Here is a 17,128-nt window from a genome sequence, read left to right as displayed (position 1 = left end):
AGGAATCTAAGGGTGCTCAGTCATGAAAGGGAAACCAAGGATTATCATGAACCGTGCAAATGCAAAATTCAGTCGTGGGATCATCAAAGGTCAACGGTTGCGTAACACCGTTGAACTTCCAAGGCGCCGAGAAATGAGGTGCAAGAGGTGGGATGCATTATGGAGAGGGAAGCAATGGCAGAACACCTAATAAGTTTCGTAGTCATCGGCCCACTCGGTGTCACTGCCAGCAACGCGCAGGACCTGCCCGGGATGCGGACCTTCTGGACTGACACTGCGAATACCCTTGGTCTTTTTGCCAGTGAGATCCGATCCATCCTCGGGTGCAAATCGTTTCCCTCCGTTTGCGGCACGGAGTTTGGAATAGTAAATGTCACTGGGATCGGCTTCTGATCCCGAGCCGTCCTCGAAAGTCTCCCAATTTTCAGATCCAGAGGTTGTTGTGTTGACTGTAGAGGAGTTGGAGACTTGGCGGGCAGCTGGCGGTGGAGCTGCGTGGTGTAGGTAAGGGTTAGGTCGTGGGAACACTTGGCTAGAGTTCAAAGACAGTGACGAGTGTGAAGAGTGAGATGAATGGGAGAATCCAGTAGATCTTTGAGAGTTGGAGAATCCCGAAGTGCTCATGAAAGATCGCTGCCGGTCATCATAAACGTCTTCCGGGCTAACAGGCCGCACATAGGCACTAGACATGGCGCTATTGCAGCGCGGTGGCTCCATAAGGTGGCTGAATCGGTCTTCCCTTGACTCAATCGTCAACGCACGCATCCGTGGGGGAGGTCCGCGAGGGGGCTGCATCTTTCCATTAAGTGTACCAGACGAGTAGGCACCGGGCTGCATACGACGCTCAGGGGAGTTGGTTCCAAGGGGCATGTTTCCCAGCGGGACACGGGCGGGAAGCTTCGAAGGAGATGTTGCACCGGCTCTTGAGGTGGCACCGGCTCTAGAGGCACCGTAGCCAATGGTGTTGTGTTTAACTGGGCCGCTGCTAGTGGGAGTCTTGGTGGCTGAGCGGGGGGGAGGCAGGCCTCTCATGGAGCTTGCAGGGCGGGCGGGTGGGTTTTGTCTCATTGTGCTTGCTTTGGTAGCTGAGGGTGTTGCAGATGGTGTCTTTGAGCGTGGTGGAAGCATTGACTTTACAGGTGTCAACAAATCAAGATATCGCTCTCCGTGCACTAGGAAGGGTCGGCCGAATTCGTCTTCCCAATATTCCAACTCCTTCCGTAGGTCAGCTTCAAGTTTTGGCAATTCTTTGGCGATTCTCTTGCGCATCTTCTCCTCCCTCAAGAGCTTTCCAGGATCACGCTTCTCTCCCTTGTTCCCGCGGCCCATGAGGCGGGATGCATCTTGGCTTGATGTTTCAAGTGCCTCGCGATCTGTCAAAAGAGTGCGGTGTCTGTCAATCATTTCGAGAGTAGGAGCGCGCTGCTCCTTAAGAGCTTCCAGTCGTGTAATCTCGGCCTCGTGAGCCTCAAGCAAAGCATCGCTGCACACATCGGAGAATGCAGGTGTGAAATCGAGCATTTCCTCTTCGGAGAAGAAAAGAGTGTCCCATAATTCCTGCAATCGGCACCGAGCATCCTCCACAAAGAGGTGGAGATTCTGTCTCTTAAGTTCGTTGAGGCGTGTCAACTCCTCTTCGAGGTCGTTGATTATGCGCAAACCGCAGCCACGGTTCGCAGCCAGGAATGCCTTGCGATCCGCCTCCTCCACACCAAAGCGATCCCAAAGAGAGATTACGGTAGCTCTGAGGTCGTTGATCTTGCGCTCGCGGCTTTTCTTTTCTTCCACCAATTTATTGCGCTTCGAAATTAGGTTGGCGACATCATCTTCATGTAGCCCCAGTTGCTCAGGGGAATCGCGATAACACTTCACGATAGTGGAATCTGTTTGCGCCTGGGGCGTTCCGAGCTCGGCCCAGAGCTTGATCATTTCTTCACAGGCAGATTGGACTTTGGCAATGCGGCGGTGGTACTCTTCGTAGACATGAGTGAATTCGGCATCCAATGCGGTCACATACATAGGAGAAAGGTCGAAGCTTGGGGGAATCGAGGACCCTGGTGCAGTAGGAGGAAGGTCCAGCTTAACAAATGATGGCTCGAGGTGAGAGGAGTATGATTCAAGCGCGTCCACAAGTTCTATTGAATGTCAGTAAAGGAGCATCAGCGACACACCACACAGATAAGACTCACTCTTAACCTGCTCAAAGCGTTCCCGATGCAGCTTGCTCATCGAGTCGTTCTTCTCGCGTAAGAATGCAATACATTTGTTAAGTGGGTAAGTGACACGAAGGTCGTCGCGGTTAAGCTCGTATTGGCCATTGGCCCGTTCATCGCTCAGGGACGATTCCATTTGTTGAATAGCTGTAATGAGACGTTCCGCTTCTTGCGTCATATCTTCTCTCTCCCTAGAAATATAATTAGCAAGCCTCCAATGGGTCTGTCTATGGATGCGACTCACTCATCAACAACCTTCAGATGATTGTTCAAGGTCTCTGACAGGGCGCTAAAGAGCTGTATCACTCTGTTAGCCACGCGACAATGCCATTGTTATATCAGAGAGCAAGCTTACCTCTGCTTCACGAGACTCGCGCTCCCGCGCAGGAACTCCAATTTCGTCGTAAATACCATGGAGCTGGGCGACGATGTTGTTGACCTGAGTGGTCAGGTAGCTGGTATCTACCGCCATTGTAATGAAAGTCCCTTAACGGAGATGACAAAAGTCGAGGTTGATAACAAAATATTGTATGAACGATACAATGCCGAGCGAAGCTGCGACAGGGTGATGAATGTCGGGATCAAAACAGGAGAGCCTGACACACAGGGTTCTCAGCACACAAGGTGCGACGGAAATAAACGAAAGTGGAGGTTTGCGAAAGCACTTAGGGCAGCCACATAGGAAAGCGAACAACACTGTTGTTTATGAGGGGGGGGGGGCGTTCGGAGATCGCAGATGATAGATAACATCAAGTTTCGTAAGGCGTAAGTGGGTGGTGTTTTGGGTGAGACCGTCGTCAAGGGCAACAGCTGACTCAGCAAGCCCCACCGCCCGATACTGCCAATCAATGAACAACCCCACGGCCTTCTCTACTTCATGCATTCAGCCCTGATACTATTTATTCTCCGGTCCTTGCAGAACTCACATTATCACCCGAGTCCTTGCCTTAAAGTACTCTGATCCTTGCGATACATTGCTTACCATTCGACTGTCTTCTCTATCCCATCCACCCAAAATGCAGGCTGCCCAGCAGGCCTGGGGTGAGTACCTCCATACTGATATGAGCCAGCTTGTAATTAACTAATGTCCCCGCACAGAGCTGGAGAATGCGATAAGCGTGTTTGATCCTCAACGAGATGCCCTCTACGAATACAATGCCGATACAGAAAAAGCCCTCAACGAGGAGCGACCATGGGCCACCGACCCATACTATTTCAAGCACGTGCGAATCTCCGCTTCGGCACTATTGAAGATGGTGATGCATGCCCGCTCGGGTGGCTCACTAGAGATTATGGGTCTGATGCAAGGCTACATCTTACCGAACACCTTCGTGGTGACAGATGCGTTCCGGCTGCCAGTCGAAGGCACCGAAACCCGAGTGAATGCGCAGGACGAGGCAAACGAGTACATGGTATCATATCTCCAGTCGTGTCGAGACTCGGGGCGGATGGAGAATGCTGTCGGATGGTATCACAGTCACCCGGGTTATGGGTGCTGGCTGTCTGGGATTGATGTGGCCACTCAACAAACACAGCAAATGACTGGACCGTTTGTCGCCGTTGTCATCGACCCGGACCGTACCATCTCCGCGGGTCGCGTTGAGATCGGCGCTTTCCGCACATTTCCATCGAACTTTACCCCGCAGAAGGAGGCTCATGAGGATGACGAGTATCAGACTATCCCGCTCGGGAAGGCAGAAGACTTCGGTGCGCATGCCAATCAATACTACTCTCTTGATGTCAGTCATTTCAAAAGCACCCTTGATACGGAAATATTGTCCCTTCTATGGAACAAGTACTGGGTCGCGACTCTCAGCCAGAGCCCGCTATTCACCTCTCGTGATTTCGGTAACAAGCAGATCATGGATCTCAGTCAAAAAGTGCGCAAAGCCGCACGTGGAATGGAGGCCACCGGCTCGAGAGCCGGTGGCGTCAACAGCAAAGATCAACAGCTGGATAAGGTTGTCCGCGGCGGACAGCGGGTTGTTGCGGAGGAAGTGAAGGGTCTCATAGCATCCGAAACAAAGATGAAACTGTTTCACGGCATCGGAAACCAAACTCCTTCGACAGAGTGATCCAGCTCATATGATGAGGGGTCCACGATCCCAAAATATTGACATGACTGCCACGCTTTTTACTTAGCTTGAACTGTTGTATTTGGAGCTCAGCGGGTTGATATCACCATATTCGCTGGAATTTCTCGGGGCTTGCTATGTGCGGCGATCTTTCTCGATCCATGATCATAGAATATCTAAAATTGCAGTTCCTGCAAATGAATGAATTTACGACTTCATGTCTCACCTTTTGTAGCCGTCTCAAGCAAGGGCAACAAAGGCAAATACTGGCCCTGTCTGAGGGTGGTGTCCACGGTAGTAAATCCGCTAGCCTAAGAATCTAAGACAATCCAAGGTAATCAATCTCTATTGGCGCAGAATACGCAATATTCCGGGCGGGAATCGAACAAGTAGTAGAACACTGTATGTAATGAAGTTAAAAGTACCAAGTCAACTCCACCGGGTAACATCGATCAGACAGGAACAAAAGTCTCGAGTCATTCGTGACGTTCATTATTCAGAATACAGCGTAGAGGAAAAAGGCCTGAAAAGAAAAAAGCAGGTCGCCCTAACCTGGCGACAACACAAGGGGATATGTTGAAAAAGGAAACAAAAAAATGAAACTGAAATCCAAGGCAAAATACGCCGAGAAAATGGCCAGGATATGTCACAGTCGGTACAAAGAAGAGGTGAGTTCGAGATGGCCACAGAGGCAGGTGACCTCATCGGGGAGATAAGAGACGAAAGAAGGAAACAAGGGGGGAATAAACAAGAAATCCGAACCAATCAAACAGCTCTATTGCGCTATATCGAGAATCAATATACGGAGCACTCCGTATTCGCCGGTGCAATGATAAATGCCGAGACCGAATGTAACTGCATCGAGAATAAGTGTGCACATGTGTGGGTCTTTGAGACATTCACATGCATGCGATAGATCAACCTGCAAGTATCCCTGAAAAGTGAGATCTGAGAGGTGAAAAGGTGAGGTGGTGTGGAGACTAGGATAGCCTGAACGGTCACGAGGTGGTGAAACACGAACGTCGATTGGAGCGCGAATGGCGCATTTGTCGAACCTGTTTGGTGGCGCCGCAGGATGTAACTCGACAGGGATCTTCACGGGTTACAGGAAGCCGGACTCAGATAGTAATCTACGAGATTCAGAATCCAAAACGGTTAGTCTCAACAGCCGAACAGTTTTGAGAGAAAGAAAAAAAAAAGAAAGCAGAGTTGTCGTTGTCTTGGCCCCCAAAAAAAAGAGAATAGGTCAAATTTGGGTATCGCCGGGCAAATGCCAAACGCCAGTTTTTAAGAAAAAGAAAAAAACAAGATTATCGCAAAACAGCAACGGTGGATGCAAACAACAAGGAGCTCTTGTCTCTGCTTGAGGCTTCAGCATACCTTGCAATCTTTTCATCCTCGCGCTCCCTAGGCTCGATTTCCAGACTTCGTTCGTACATGTCGTGTACATCGCCAGCACCTTGGAGGTTACTGAGAATGTAATCTTGAAGTTCGCCGACGGGTTGCAAAAGATAAGGCACATTCTGGTATTGCTGGATATCCCGAATGACTTCTGCAGTCTTTGCCCGCTTATTGAAGTTGATCAATTCTGATGGTGTTAGAGACGGAATACCGTCTTCAATGAAGGTCAAATCTGTAAGATAGACACCTACGATGTGTTAGTCAAATCAAAGGGGTGAGATGCTCCAAGACATTCTGCTTGAAATGGTTGTGATGCATACCGAAGAATGGAATACAGGGCGGGTTAGCGAGATGTAGGGTTTCTCGATATTCGCCAAAGTTCTTCGTACTAGCCATAAGCCGACGCATCTGTTCCAAAACAGCGGACGTGCGTCCGCTAACCTGGCCCCATGTCCTACCTAGACGATGAATGGGTGCAGTTCCAAGAGCCGAAATGATGGATGTCAGGGTAGAATAATTGTTCAGGTTGCGACATTTCTGTATAGTCGAGTTAGTAAGGTCAATATCAAATAGATATAGAAAATACATACATCAGCCACGTTCACAAAGTGTTTGATGACCACCACACGCTTCTTGACATCGCCTTGAGCGAGAATCATTTCAGCGACCCAGTTAGTAAGCTGGTTCGAGTGAAGAATCAAGGCCTTGACATTGGGAGATGGTTCTGGCTCATCGGGGCCAACCTTCTTCTGCCATGTCTTGTTCAAACACTCAGTGGGCCGGATTTTGGAGTAGAGGCGCGACTCAATGATGGTCAACTGCCGAGCAAACTCCGTCGGATCAATGTCGAGGAACTTCAACTTCTTCATATTCTTAGGGATAATTGGTGTTGGTGCGGCGGTGCTCTGAGTTGGAACAAGGCGCTTGACGGTTGTGTCTTGTCCTCGAAGTCGTTGTTCGATCACGGCCAATAATGTAGGGGTTCCTGGCGTTTTTGTAGTAGCGATTGAGTCGCTGGTAAAAGTATGGACACGCCGCAGGAGGTCCATGTGCAGTTCATCATTAGGCTCCATCCAGAAGTGATCGAACCAACTCTTAAGAATGTTGACGACACGGAATCTGATCGGCTTCTGTTTCCGATCAATCCACATTTGCATGTCATCTTGATTTAAGCCAAATGGAGGCTGAACGTTAAATCGCTGGACAAGCAATTCAAATAGTTCGGTGGCAGTCGTGAAAGAGCGATAGGTGAGGAGGAAGGTGTTGTTGAAGGATGCATCAAGCTTATCGTGGCGGGTGAGGTGTTCAACCAATCCCGCGAGTGTTCCACATTTGAGGATTGGCAGGTCTCCCTTGTTATCGTAGAACACTTCGCCTTCATGGGCCATTTTCAAGAACCAGGGAGTCTCTTCTGGCTCGCGGACTGGCTCACGGATTGGCTCTCGCGTGATAGCTGTTGGGGGTGCCTGGCCAAAGAATCGTTGGGCCTTGTCCATATTTCTTCGTACTTTATCGGTGCCACCTTCTTTTTCAGGGGCGTAGGAGGATGGAATTCCGATTGACTCTGCAATCTTGGCCATGGACTCGCCACGGCTATGCATCTTCTTGAACGACTCATCATCCGATTCCTGGCGGCTACCACGTCGTAGAGATGATACTGGCTCGGTGGGAATTTGCTCAAGGAGCAGCGACAGCGAGAAACCAATCTGGGAGACATAGTTCTCCAACTGCCTGGCGATGCCTCGCACGGCATTCACACGATCGTCGAGAGAATTACCACGAAGCTCGGCCCACTCATCGGCCAGAGGGGCGGAAACTGCTTGACAGCTCAGGACGAAATCTCCAATAGCATCGTAGGCTCTCTGCTTTTGCAAGCTAAAGTCTACTAGCTGGGGGTTCTGGAAGCTGGTCCCCAACGGAGCTAAATTCATCGACTCGACAGAAGAGATCCATGGGCGAAACTGTTCAATGACCTTGATTGCAGCAGCGGAGATTGCATCCGCAATATCTGCATGTTCCTGCGCTGTGACGATCTTCCGGTTTACAACCAGCCGCTCTTCTAGCCGCCGGATGCTACCAACAAAAGATCTCCTGAGTATGTCGATTGAATCCAAAAACGCAGTGTCAAGAGAGACCGAAGGCTCTGATCGCGAGTCTCCATCCGGGACAAGGAATGATGTTGGACCTGAAGTATGCAAAGAAACACCATTGTTCTGCCAGCTACCACCGGAAGAGCTACCACTGACGAAGCCAGGCACAATGCGATGAATCACATCTCCGCGCTGTTGTTGTGCCACTTCCACGTAGCCATACACACCCTGCATAACTCCGTCGGCCTCCTGCAAGCATTTATTGGCCGAGTCGGCACCAGGCCAATCAGCGGCAGCAATGTGTGATGAAAGAACCAGCTTCGAGAATTTGGACATCATATCCCGGAAATAAGGATATAGGGCCTTGTTTGTGGAAATGATAGATGGGTTGCCAGAGTGGTTATCCGTGGTGTCAGATCCAGCAGCAAGCAGCATGCGAAGATGGTCGGATATGTCCTCGGCCTTTCTTACATACTCTGCACGCTCACCTTTGAAAAGCGTTTGGCGATAAGATTCCACGGCGTGGCGCATATTATCCACAAGCAAAGGCCAGGTTATTGGTGGTGCGAAGCCATCGTCGACAAAATGCTGAGGAGGGTAGGAAATAGAAGGTCTCGAATAGCTTTCGGTCATAGATGTACTGGTACTGTTTCCGCCCAGGCTGTATGATTTTTGCGGGCGCTTGTTCGGCGGGTGCGGCATTTTGAAATCTTTAGATCCTGGGGCGTACAACGAATCCATAGACGTGGCGGGGGATATCCCGTCCATCACGGACTGGCGTCGGCGAGAAATCGAGCCATGCGAGCCTAACATCAATGATTCTCCTTCGGCCTCCGATGCAGAGCCATCGTACTCGTCTTCATCTCGCTCAAAACCACGGGCCATCATCTCCGGGGGTGGCCGTGTCTGGTCGGGGACATAGAAATTATTTCGATCTCGTGGGCCGGGTTCGATTGTTGCGGTCGGGTTTTCGAAAGGGAGCTCCATAGTGGAATATCCGGTGAGGGTATTGAAGTAGAAAAGACGGCCGTCCGGTGTCGCCTGGGGGATCCAGAATGCGGCCTCTTCCTGCTCCTTGGGCGCTGCGACTCCCTCCATAGGAAGAATCGGCTGTGGGTCTCGAGCGTTGTCATCGGAGTGCACTTCATCCTCATCATGTCCATCGCCATATTCATCTTCGAGTCCAGAGTCCGCGCCGAGCTCGGTTTCAAGGTGGGTGTGTGCGAACTGGTTGGTGAAATCGTCCGCTTCCGTGAGTGGGGTACAATAGTTACTTGGGAACCAGCCTCGAACATCATCGATTACCCCATCCCACCATCCGGTTTCTAGCTGGTTGAGGACCTGAATAATGTCGCCACGGCGGAAACTCAGGCTAGTGTGATCGTCGGCATCATAGTCGTACATGGCCCGTACGAAGAGCGCGGGGGGCTCCGGGCTGACCGCATATCCAGAGGCCATTTTGCTCGGGGAATGGTTGATGTGGTTGAAATCTCGTGATACACTGTTTCCCCGACCGCGATAGCGGGATAGGGCTGTGGGCGTGGTCACTTGTTCGTCGGTGTACTCGAATGCGGTCGCAACAGATCCGGATTTGGCCAGCGCAGTAGTGTCGACAGCTAAATCTGCCGCGCGAATCCCAAACATCGGTGACTCACAGGGCCACAGTCCAGAGAGCTTCTGGAGGGGTTGAGGGGGGGGTGGTTTGAGCTCAATATCCGCTCATGACTATATTCGACGTTGAGGCGAGGGAAGCAGAGTCACTTTTTACCCAGACTAAAAAAAGACCTTGCGTAGTCAAAGAACAAGAATCCAGCACAGCGGATTATGCCATCAACGAGTTATAACAAAGGCAATGGGGAAATGGAAGTGGGATTGAATTAGGGGAAGTTGCACCAGGTGGAGGCGGGACGGGCGCATGCAATACCGGTATTAATACACGATGGAGCCCATGGAAAGGCTGTTTTGAGGGGGATCCAGCGGAAAGATACCATGTGATTACAATACTATACATCCTCATGAAATATTCAATGTTTCTATCGTTGCATGAACACGACGTCCAATGACACCAAGATGAGATACTGTCAATTATAGACTTGCATATCTACAGTCTTACAGGTACCACATCCCATTTGACATGATGTGACTCTAAATTGCATTTGACATAGCTTTTAGGAAGTCCAAGTCTGGGCCCCTTGGACTAATGGGGGCAACTGTCCGTGTGTTGGTCCTGGAGACATCTAGAGCCCCAGACTAATTTATTATTACATACTTGGTTCTGCGTCTTTCGTTCACAGCATGACGTTCCCCACTGTCTGTGTGTCTGCGTGTGACGAAATATGCACGCTTATAACAGCCGGGTGTACCTAGGCATGCTGATAGGGTCACATTTTGCCCATACGGGTTCAAGCTGTCATCCTGCTTAGGTACATTTGTATATTTACCAAGTAGTTCCACGGATAGCCTCAAATTTGATGGCAGAGGCAAGAATATTAGAAAATACTCCGTGGAAGACTGGTCTAAGGCCCACAAAAGACAAATTCAATTATGGTAATTGGTGGTCAGGCACATGGAGACATCTATCAATTTGCAATGAAGAACGACATGGGATCTCCGAGCTGCAAGTTTCCTAGATTTGACACATTATATGTACTCCGTAACTGAATTCCTACTATCTCCATTCAATAAATGATCAAGGATATCCTAGCTTGAACCAGTAAGGGGATCCAAAAACTACTGCATTATGTACCTCGGGGAGCCGATATGCGCAAACCCGACAACCTTGTCTCAGTAAGAATGAACGATAGGGTCCATATGCTCGATATCCAACGAGACCAGATGCCCAGCCCCAGAGTGACGAAAGACACTTTTGTTATCTTCCATGTTGTTTCTATTATAGCATCCATGGAACTCTTTCAGACAACCGGAAAAGATGTCTATTATTCTCTAATCAATAGGCGCTAAAATGGTTCTAGAAGGCGGTTTTTAATATATTTAATTTCGAGCTACTCTAAAGTGGGTTTTCCAAGTTCCCACTTTCCACAATCGGATATCCTGGCGCTCGTCCCCGGTACCATACCTAACAGCATACAACAATGTAGGTACATATGTTGTACGGAGTACACATGATATACACGTAATGGCCAAAACAGGGCAATGAAGTCCCGTGGTTGATGTAAGTGTGGATAGACAAGAGGGTCGGTGATATATTACTGCATGGCATGCAGCCTCGTTCCTAACCCCAGCTTTCAAGACTAACTCCTTAGAGGTAAAACTTTGTTATGTACGATGTTTCCCAACGCATATGGACTTTATGGAATGCTATACCTCGTACAGAGTACTCCGTATGTTGTACATATGCGATCACAATCCTTTGGCTTCTCGGATGAGGCGTACTGACAGCATATGGCATGATCTGAACAGCCAATCCAAATACTTCAACCATGGTACGGAGTATTCCGTGAATCTCCACCTGGGCAATTGTTATTTTTGCATGAAACTCCCTGCGTATCGAGAACCTTTCAAAGTAAGCTTCGACCCTGATAGGTTACGTAGTGTAAGACCGTTGGTTCTCAATTCAAGGCCATGCACAATGGACCCGAGGGTTTGGGAACTTATCCACTCAACGGACCGTTTCTTCTCGTGGGGTTGAGTAGCATTGAGAGGGTTGTGTGCTCATCGGCGACGCGTAATGCTCTGCGGACAAGGTTCGGCGTCTCATGCATGGAGGATTAATGCCATGTTCGGCATATTCAAAGCAAATCAGGATTCAATGATGTAGTAGCATCGTATCATTACAACACGCTGTAGAGCTCGGTCCGCTTCTGTCGAGGCGAGAAAGTTCATGCAATGTAGCTGGAAGCTGCCTCTTGAGCAAGCTCTAGAGGAACATTGTAAGCAAGCTGTTCCTTGGGCATATCAACCTGCATCTGAAGAAAGTATTTTGTGCCGATGTGAGCATATGCATACATCTCCTCGTCATGGACTCCAGTATCTGGGAGCTATTAATATCGGATGAAGCGGAGCGCCAATTCAGGGGACAGTTTCTGATTAGGTTTATAGGATTTACCAACATCTATCAGGGTCTCGACTTGGGACCAACCTCTACATTACTTTCGTTTCCCGACGAGTGTATGGTGCAATCGAAGGTATCATGGGACAATGGATAGAATGATCTATGTGTTGACAAGAAAATAGGTTGAAGATATTCGACCTTAGTTATAGATATATATTGACATATTTCTAGCCAATAACATCACATATTTTGAGCCCTATTAAAATCAACCTCAGAACTACAGAATAAACAGACATGAGACACCAAGAAACAGCACAATCGGACTCACGTAAAGTTCCACATAACTAGCATACGTTTTACTTGGTATACTTTTACCAGAATAGCTCTCTATCACCTTCCCCATTAGGAGAATGAGCTGAAACCATATCTTAAGTGTGCAAGTGCATAAAGGTTACCACTACTCCGTATCTCAATATCCTATTCCTGTTGAATTCCAAGTTCCGAGTACCTAGTAAATCCCCTGATTCTTCAAAGTACGATTTATCTGACTACGGATGGAGTACGGAGTATGTTATAGAAAGTAAGTGAGAATGAGACTAAGAAATCCAATAAACCAAGAGGCGCCTAGACCTTCGGAGTAAGCTGTATACGGAGTACTCCTCCAGGGCAAGCCCGATAGCAACTCAAACGGGCTTCAAATTAAAAAATTGCCACGACGCTCGTTCCTTGTTCCTTGCAGCCAGCCAGTCGCAGGAACCCAGACGACATCATCACCACTCACAAGCCGCCCCAGCCGGAGAGATTCTCACCTGCCGAGACCCAATCCTGCCGCTCGGTGCAGCGCACACCCAATAGCGACACGATCCCACCCTCTTGTTTACCCGGAGTCCTGGGTCTCCGATGATCATTAACTCCCCCCTTTTCATTCTTTTTTCTTCTTCTTCCCACCTCGATGCGACACCACGGCCAGTTCCCCACCTACTTCCCATTCCCGCCTGCCTCTGTTATCGGATGGAGTAGCCCCCCCAGTCTACACTATGAAAGTCTATCCATCGGTGATTCCTATGTTCTCGAAGACGGGCGCGTCGCACGTTTAAACCTTAGCGGGGTTCGAGCAATCAAGCCGCGACACTCAAAACGAAGAGCGCTCTCCGGGCCCTCCGTTCTCCGTCAATTTCCTAATTTAGTCTCCCTAGCCCCGTGTCCACCTTTTTCGAGAAAATTCCGCCGGCGCATCTCCGCGCGGGGGGAGGAGGGGACCATCTCCGTTGGATAAGTATGTTAGAGATCAGCAATATTACACAGTAAAAATGCATGGATGATATTGAACGATCTCGCGAATGTGATGAATCGGTGCTCGCATATGTGGTGTATCCCCTGCATCGGAGGAATCGTCCAATCAACACAGCTAATTTGCCAACGCGACAAGGGGTCGAGGAGGGCACTTGCGTTTCTATGCACGGCACGTTATATGTATGTGCAGACACTGAAATCGGCCGGGCTTCAGTCTGTCTCGCAGGTTGTGCAGAAATGGAATTGTGACTCGTCCGTCTGATACGAAGAGAATCAAGCTCCGGGAGTGAACCATGGACCGGGAGGTCTTCCCCGGACGTCCCCTTCCGTCACGATCCAGGGATTGGGCGATCGCATCTGCGATTGATCATGTTTCCATGGTTCAAAACAAGTTGGATGAACAGGCCTGTCATGCAGCTGTAGATCATCGACATGAACGGAGTAGGAGTATGGAGTACAGTAATGTACAACTAGACAAAGCACAACATAGGCCGGATAGGACTCCGTACATACTCCATACCTACGGAGTAGAGGGCTCTGAATTTTATATTTCAGGTTTCTCAATATCCACATGCTACACGCTACACGAAAAGCTTCTGTTTACCCGTGTCGCTGGATGCGGTTACAAGACGCGGGCGCCCGAAGTCCAGACTCGTGTCGGGATGGTCGGTGCGAAGGTAGAATTCGGAAATGGACTTCCTGGACCGAGTAGGCAGGCGCATTTTCTATTATTGTGTAATACGTCCGTACTCTGAAACCCACCGACGGCCCGTTGTCTGGTAAAGAGCTTTACGACGTACAACACAAAGCACGCGTTGGGTGGAGAGCGACTCGGGGCTTTGTCTCAACGCTGGGATGTTGGGGTCCATTATTTAGCGAAAGTAAATCGGCGATAGCGCGCACAATGGAGACTTGAATTTCAAGCCAAAATCCAGTTTCCCGATTTACGCGATCAATAATGACCCTCACACCGTTAAGTCGGTTGAAGTCGAGACCCGTGGGGACAGGCTTGTTCAATAGATTCTTCATACAACATACATACTCCGTACAACCTACCGAGTTGGAATCTTGCCGAAGCGGTGAAGTCCAAATATATTGACACGAAACGGGCTTCACCGACATGTCTGGCTTGGAGACGGCTGGCTTGGGCTTACTCACAGAATAGGACCGAGTTGGGAGATTCCAGACCGTCCTGGCGTCCACGGCGGAGACGCCGGACCTTGGCTATGGAGTAGTCGGGACGATGGGCTCCAGCAACGCCCGTCTGTCGGTGTCCACTAGCTCAGGGGGCACCGGGGAAGAGGTTCCTGAAATTCTTGTTACAATAGTGGGCTTGCTGAGGTGGAGCAGAGCTCGAAGGGAGAATGGTCGAAAATATCTGATTCGTAACTGGTCCGATTGGATCCTCCGTGCAGATCCATAATTGGGCGGGTTTTCGATGGTTCTTTTGTTCGTGCTTTTGACCGCTCGGAGGGGCATGGAATGAAAGACCAAAGACATAACCCGGACTTGCGGCCCAAGGGATTGGGAATGGTGGATCCTCTGGTGTATTACCTTTCGAGGCAAGGAAGGAATAAAGTATTTGCCAGGCGGTCAAGTCACCGCTCTCCGTTTGATATCATTGCCAACTTGTTTTGCTTTTCGTTCCTGGGTCGAGAGCGTTAGACTGGGTCGGTCCGCTGCATCGGGAAGTGGACCGAGCAGCAGCTCGAAGGAGGTCGACCGGTTGGGTTTGCATCAAGAATCGAAGGTTTTGATCTCTTGGTGAAAAACCTAAGCCGTCCGACCTCACCGCCGGGGCTTGAAGCTAGTTGATAAGTCTAGATCCACCAGATCAGATGAAGTTTCGCCCAGGCTTCGATGATCAACCGGAAGTCCGGGACAGGATTTAGGGATTTGGCTTCCGCGAATCAAGGGGGTGCTCAGGTACAGGCTAGATAGGACTCCATATGCCGGTCGATATGAGGTGAAACTTGTGCTAATTCCAACTCCATTTGCTTGTCCAGGTGAAAGAGACGTGCCGTGTTCGAAGCGCGTTTCCCAAGTAACCGCGTCGGTGGTCCGCGTCCGGGATCTTCGGGCTCCAATGATGTAAGTGTTGGCTTCGCCCCACTGATAGGACCCGGGAACTCGCGATTCCCAATTTCCAGCTCGGTGATAGGTAACGGTGTTACTTTGGAGCGGAGAGTACACATGACTGGCAGGTTTTGCGGTGTATAAAACTGCAACTTCACCGTGTGGAGCCTCGAAAGATTTGACAGCTAACTAGGCATTCGGCCGTAGTATAGCATTTGTAGCGCGGTTAGCCGTAATCGTTTGTGCTGGCAATGCAAACTAAAAGGACAACGTACAACTAGTCAATCAGAAGATGCCCATCCAACGCTCCGATTTGCATTCTGCTCTGCCGATCCTTTCTGGATGTAGTTCGGCAGGTGATGCCTCGAGGACAATACAGGGTACTTACATCAATCCTACATAATGCAGTTGTACACGGCTGGAACACATAATCTCGAGCGTGGCACAGTCAAACAGATGAACAGCCACAGGGCGGGGGCAACTATATTAGGGTTGGAGGGCGACAGCTGAGACTGAATCTGGACCAGTCAATTTGTGAGGCGACAAAAGTACAGTGGGATGATCTGTCAGGAGACGGGGCTGATGGGCACCCAGACATAGAATTGATTTCATGTTGGATCGATCTACTTTCCCACATTGGTGTAACTATTTTAGCGTGGGGATGTGTATACTCCAGCGCATCAAAGTGCCATTCTCAGCATCGGCATTCTTACATTCAGAGAAGATAAATGCAACTCTATATCTGATATCCCTGTCTCATTCTCCAAGCATAGATTATAGATTCGGAGTTGTGTGACAACGATATTATAAATGTAAGCAGTATACCAGCGTCGGTAGTTATGCCCTAGAAATTGATATAGATGTATGTATCCATGGATGTTGTCTGTAGATCTTGGGACTGGAGGGGTTGAGGGGTAAAACGGATGTGAACCATAGTTGCGATCTATCAATGTCTAGGGTCTGATATCAAACCGTACGATACCCTTTTCCAGGTTTCTCAGGTGAGACTGATATACTCCCCCTGTAGGGGGAAACCTCCGAGATTAGTGAATAAGGGGCTATTCTCACAGCCTCTCCAAGTGTGCCACGATCGAATCGCCTCACATGCCACATAATTTCGATAAACAAAGAATTTCCCCCGTCCCCATAAAAACCCTGAGCGAGGGGCACGATTCAATAACCTAACCCACAACGGAGTACATGTAAATCACCCTCGCAGCAATTTCTAAAAACATTTAAATGATCGACCCTGTAGTGTTTAATTATGATAATAAAGATCCAAGGGGAAAATCAAATTAGACCATGTGGGCTTGCGATCGGGACAAATCTATAGGGCTTTTTTAGAATAATTACGTGTCGATTCCGTATGTTGTATGGTAAAGAAAGGGGGGGCACATTTGAGTAAGATAGTGGGTGGACAGAGGAAGGTAAAGTGCGTGGCCGGAGAGGTGGCTGGGATACCTAGGTAGCGCGATGATAAGCTCGGCGGTGATTCTCGCGGTGATCGGTCCCGCTTTTACCCTCGGATGGCCCTGGTCTGTACTTCGACGCGTAAAAGTAAGCGATTAGCTTAAACCCACGTCCTTTTCCCTTCCCCCCCCTCCCTTCCTCCCCTCTCCCCCTCCACCCCCCCCAAAACCAAAAAACCCGATTTCCCAACTCCCAAATTCCTTCTTATTCTCCTCATCCTCCTTCCCCTCTCTTCTTCCCCTCCCCTTTCCTCATCTAATCGCGGTTGATCATCCCGCCATTCTTTTTTTCCCTTCAGCGTTTGCTTCTTTAATATTTCCTACTTGTGGCTGGACACCACTCTCGATATACCTTTACTTCCCTTTCCCCCCGCTCAAGGAATGATCAGACATCCCAACGAAATCCTGTCATCGACACGCCTACAGAACCGGTGCGAGCTTACTCAGGGGACAATACCACCGTCCATTCTACTCTCTTGCTAAGAGATAACCCGCACAC

General features: G+C 49.4%; 3 protein-coding genes across 3 annotated transcripts; 1 reads left to right on the top strand and 2 right to left on the bottom strand.

The window, feature by feature from the left end:
- Positions 1–186: 186 nt before the first annotated feature.
- LCP9604111_953 (putative microtubule associated protein (Ase1)) lies at positions 187–2,685 on the bottom strand (the record flags this gene model as incomplete). Its single annotated transcript, XM_039073250.1, has 4 exons — positions 187–2,135; positions 2,190–2,404; positions 2,458–2,510; positions 2,569–2,685. 4 exons carry the CDS (start codon positions 2,683–2,685, stop codon positions 187–189), a joined length of 2,334 nt encoding a protein of 777 aa, XP_038933501.1.
- Positions 2,686–3,229: 544 nt separating this feature from the next.
- On the top strand, positions 3,230–4,288 carry LCP9604111_952 (Mov34/MPN/PAD-1 family protein; the record flags this gene model as incomplete). The annotated part of the gene is made up of 2 exons (XM_039073239.1): positions 3,230–3,254; positions 3,312–4,288. The coding sequence occupies 2 exons, from the start codon at positions 3,230–3,232 to the stop codon at positions 4,286–4,288; spliced, it is 1,002 nt and encodes a 333-aa protein (XP_038933500.1).
- A 1,102-nt stretch (positions 4,289–5,390) lies between these two features.
- On the bottom strand, positions 5,391–9,423 carry LCP9604111_951 (putative cell division control protein Cdc25; the record flags this gene model as incomplete). Its single annotated transcript, XM_039073228.1, has 4 exons — positions 5,391–5,418; positions 5,669–5,936; positions 6,010–6,226; positions 6,280–9,423. The coding sequence occupies 4 exons, from the start codon at positions 9,421–9,423 to the stop codon at positions 5,391–5,393; spliced, it is 3,657 nt and encodes a 1,218-aa protein (XP_038933499.1).
- Positions 9,424–17,128: the final 7,705 nt, after the last annotated feature.

The sequence above is a fragment of the Penicillium roqueforti genome (genome assembly GCF_015533775.1).
Source record: "Penicillium roqueforti strain LCP96 04111 chromosome Unknown scaffold_01, whole genome shotgun sequence".
NCBI lineage: Eukaryota > Fungi > Ascomycota > Eurotiomycetes > Eurotiales > Aspergillaceae > Penicillium > Penicillium roqueforti.
Note: the sequence above shows the minus strand (reverse complement) of the source record. Positions and strands in the feature narration are given on the sequence as shown.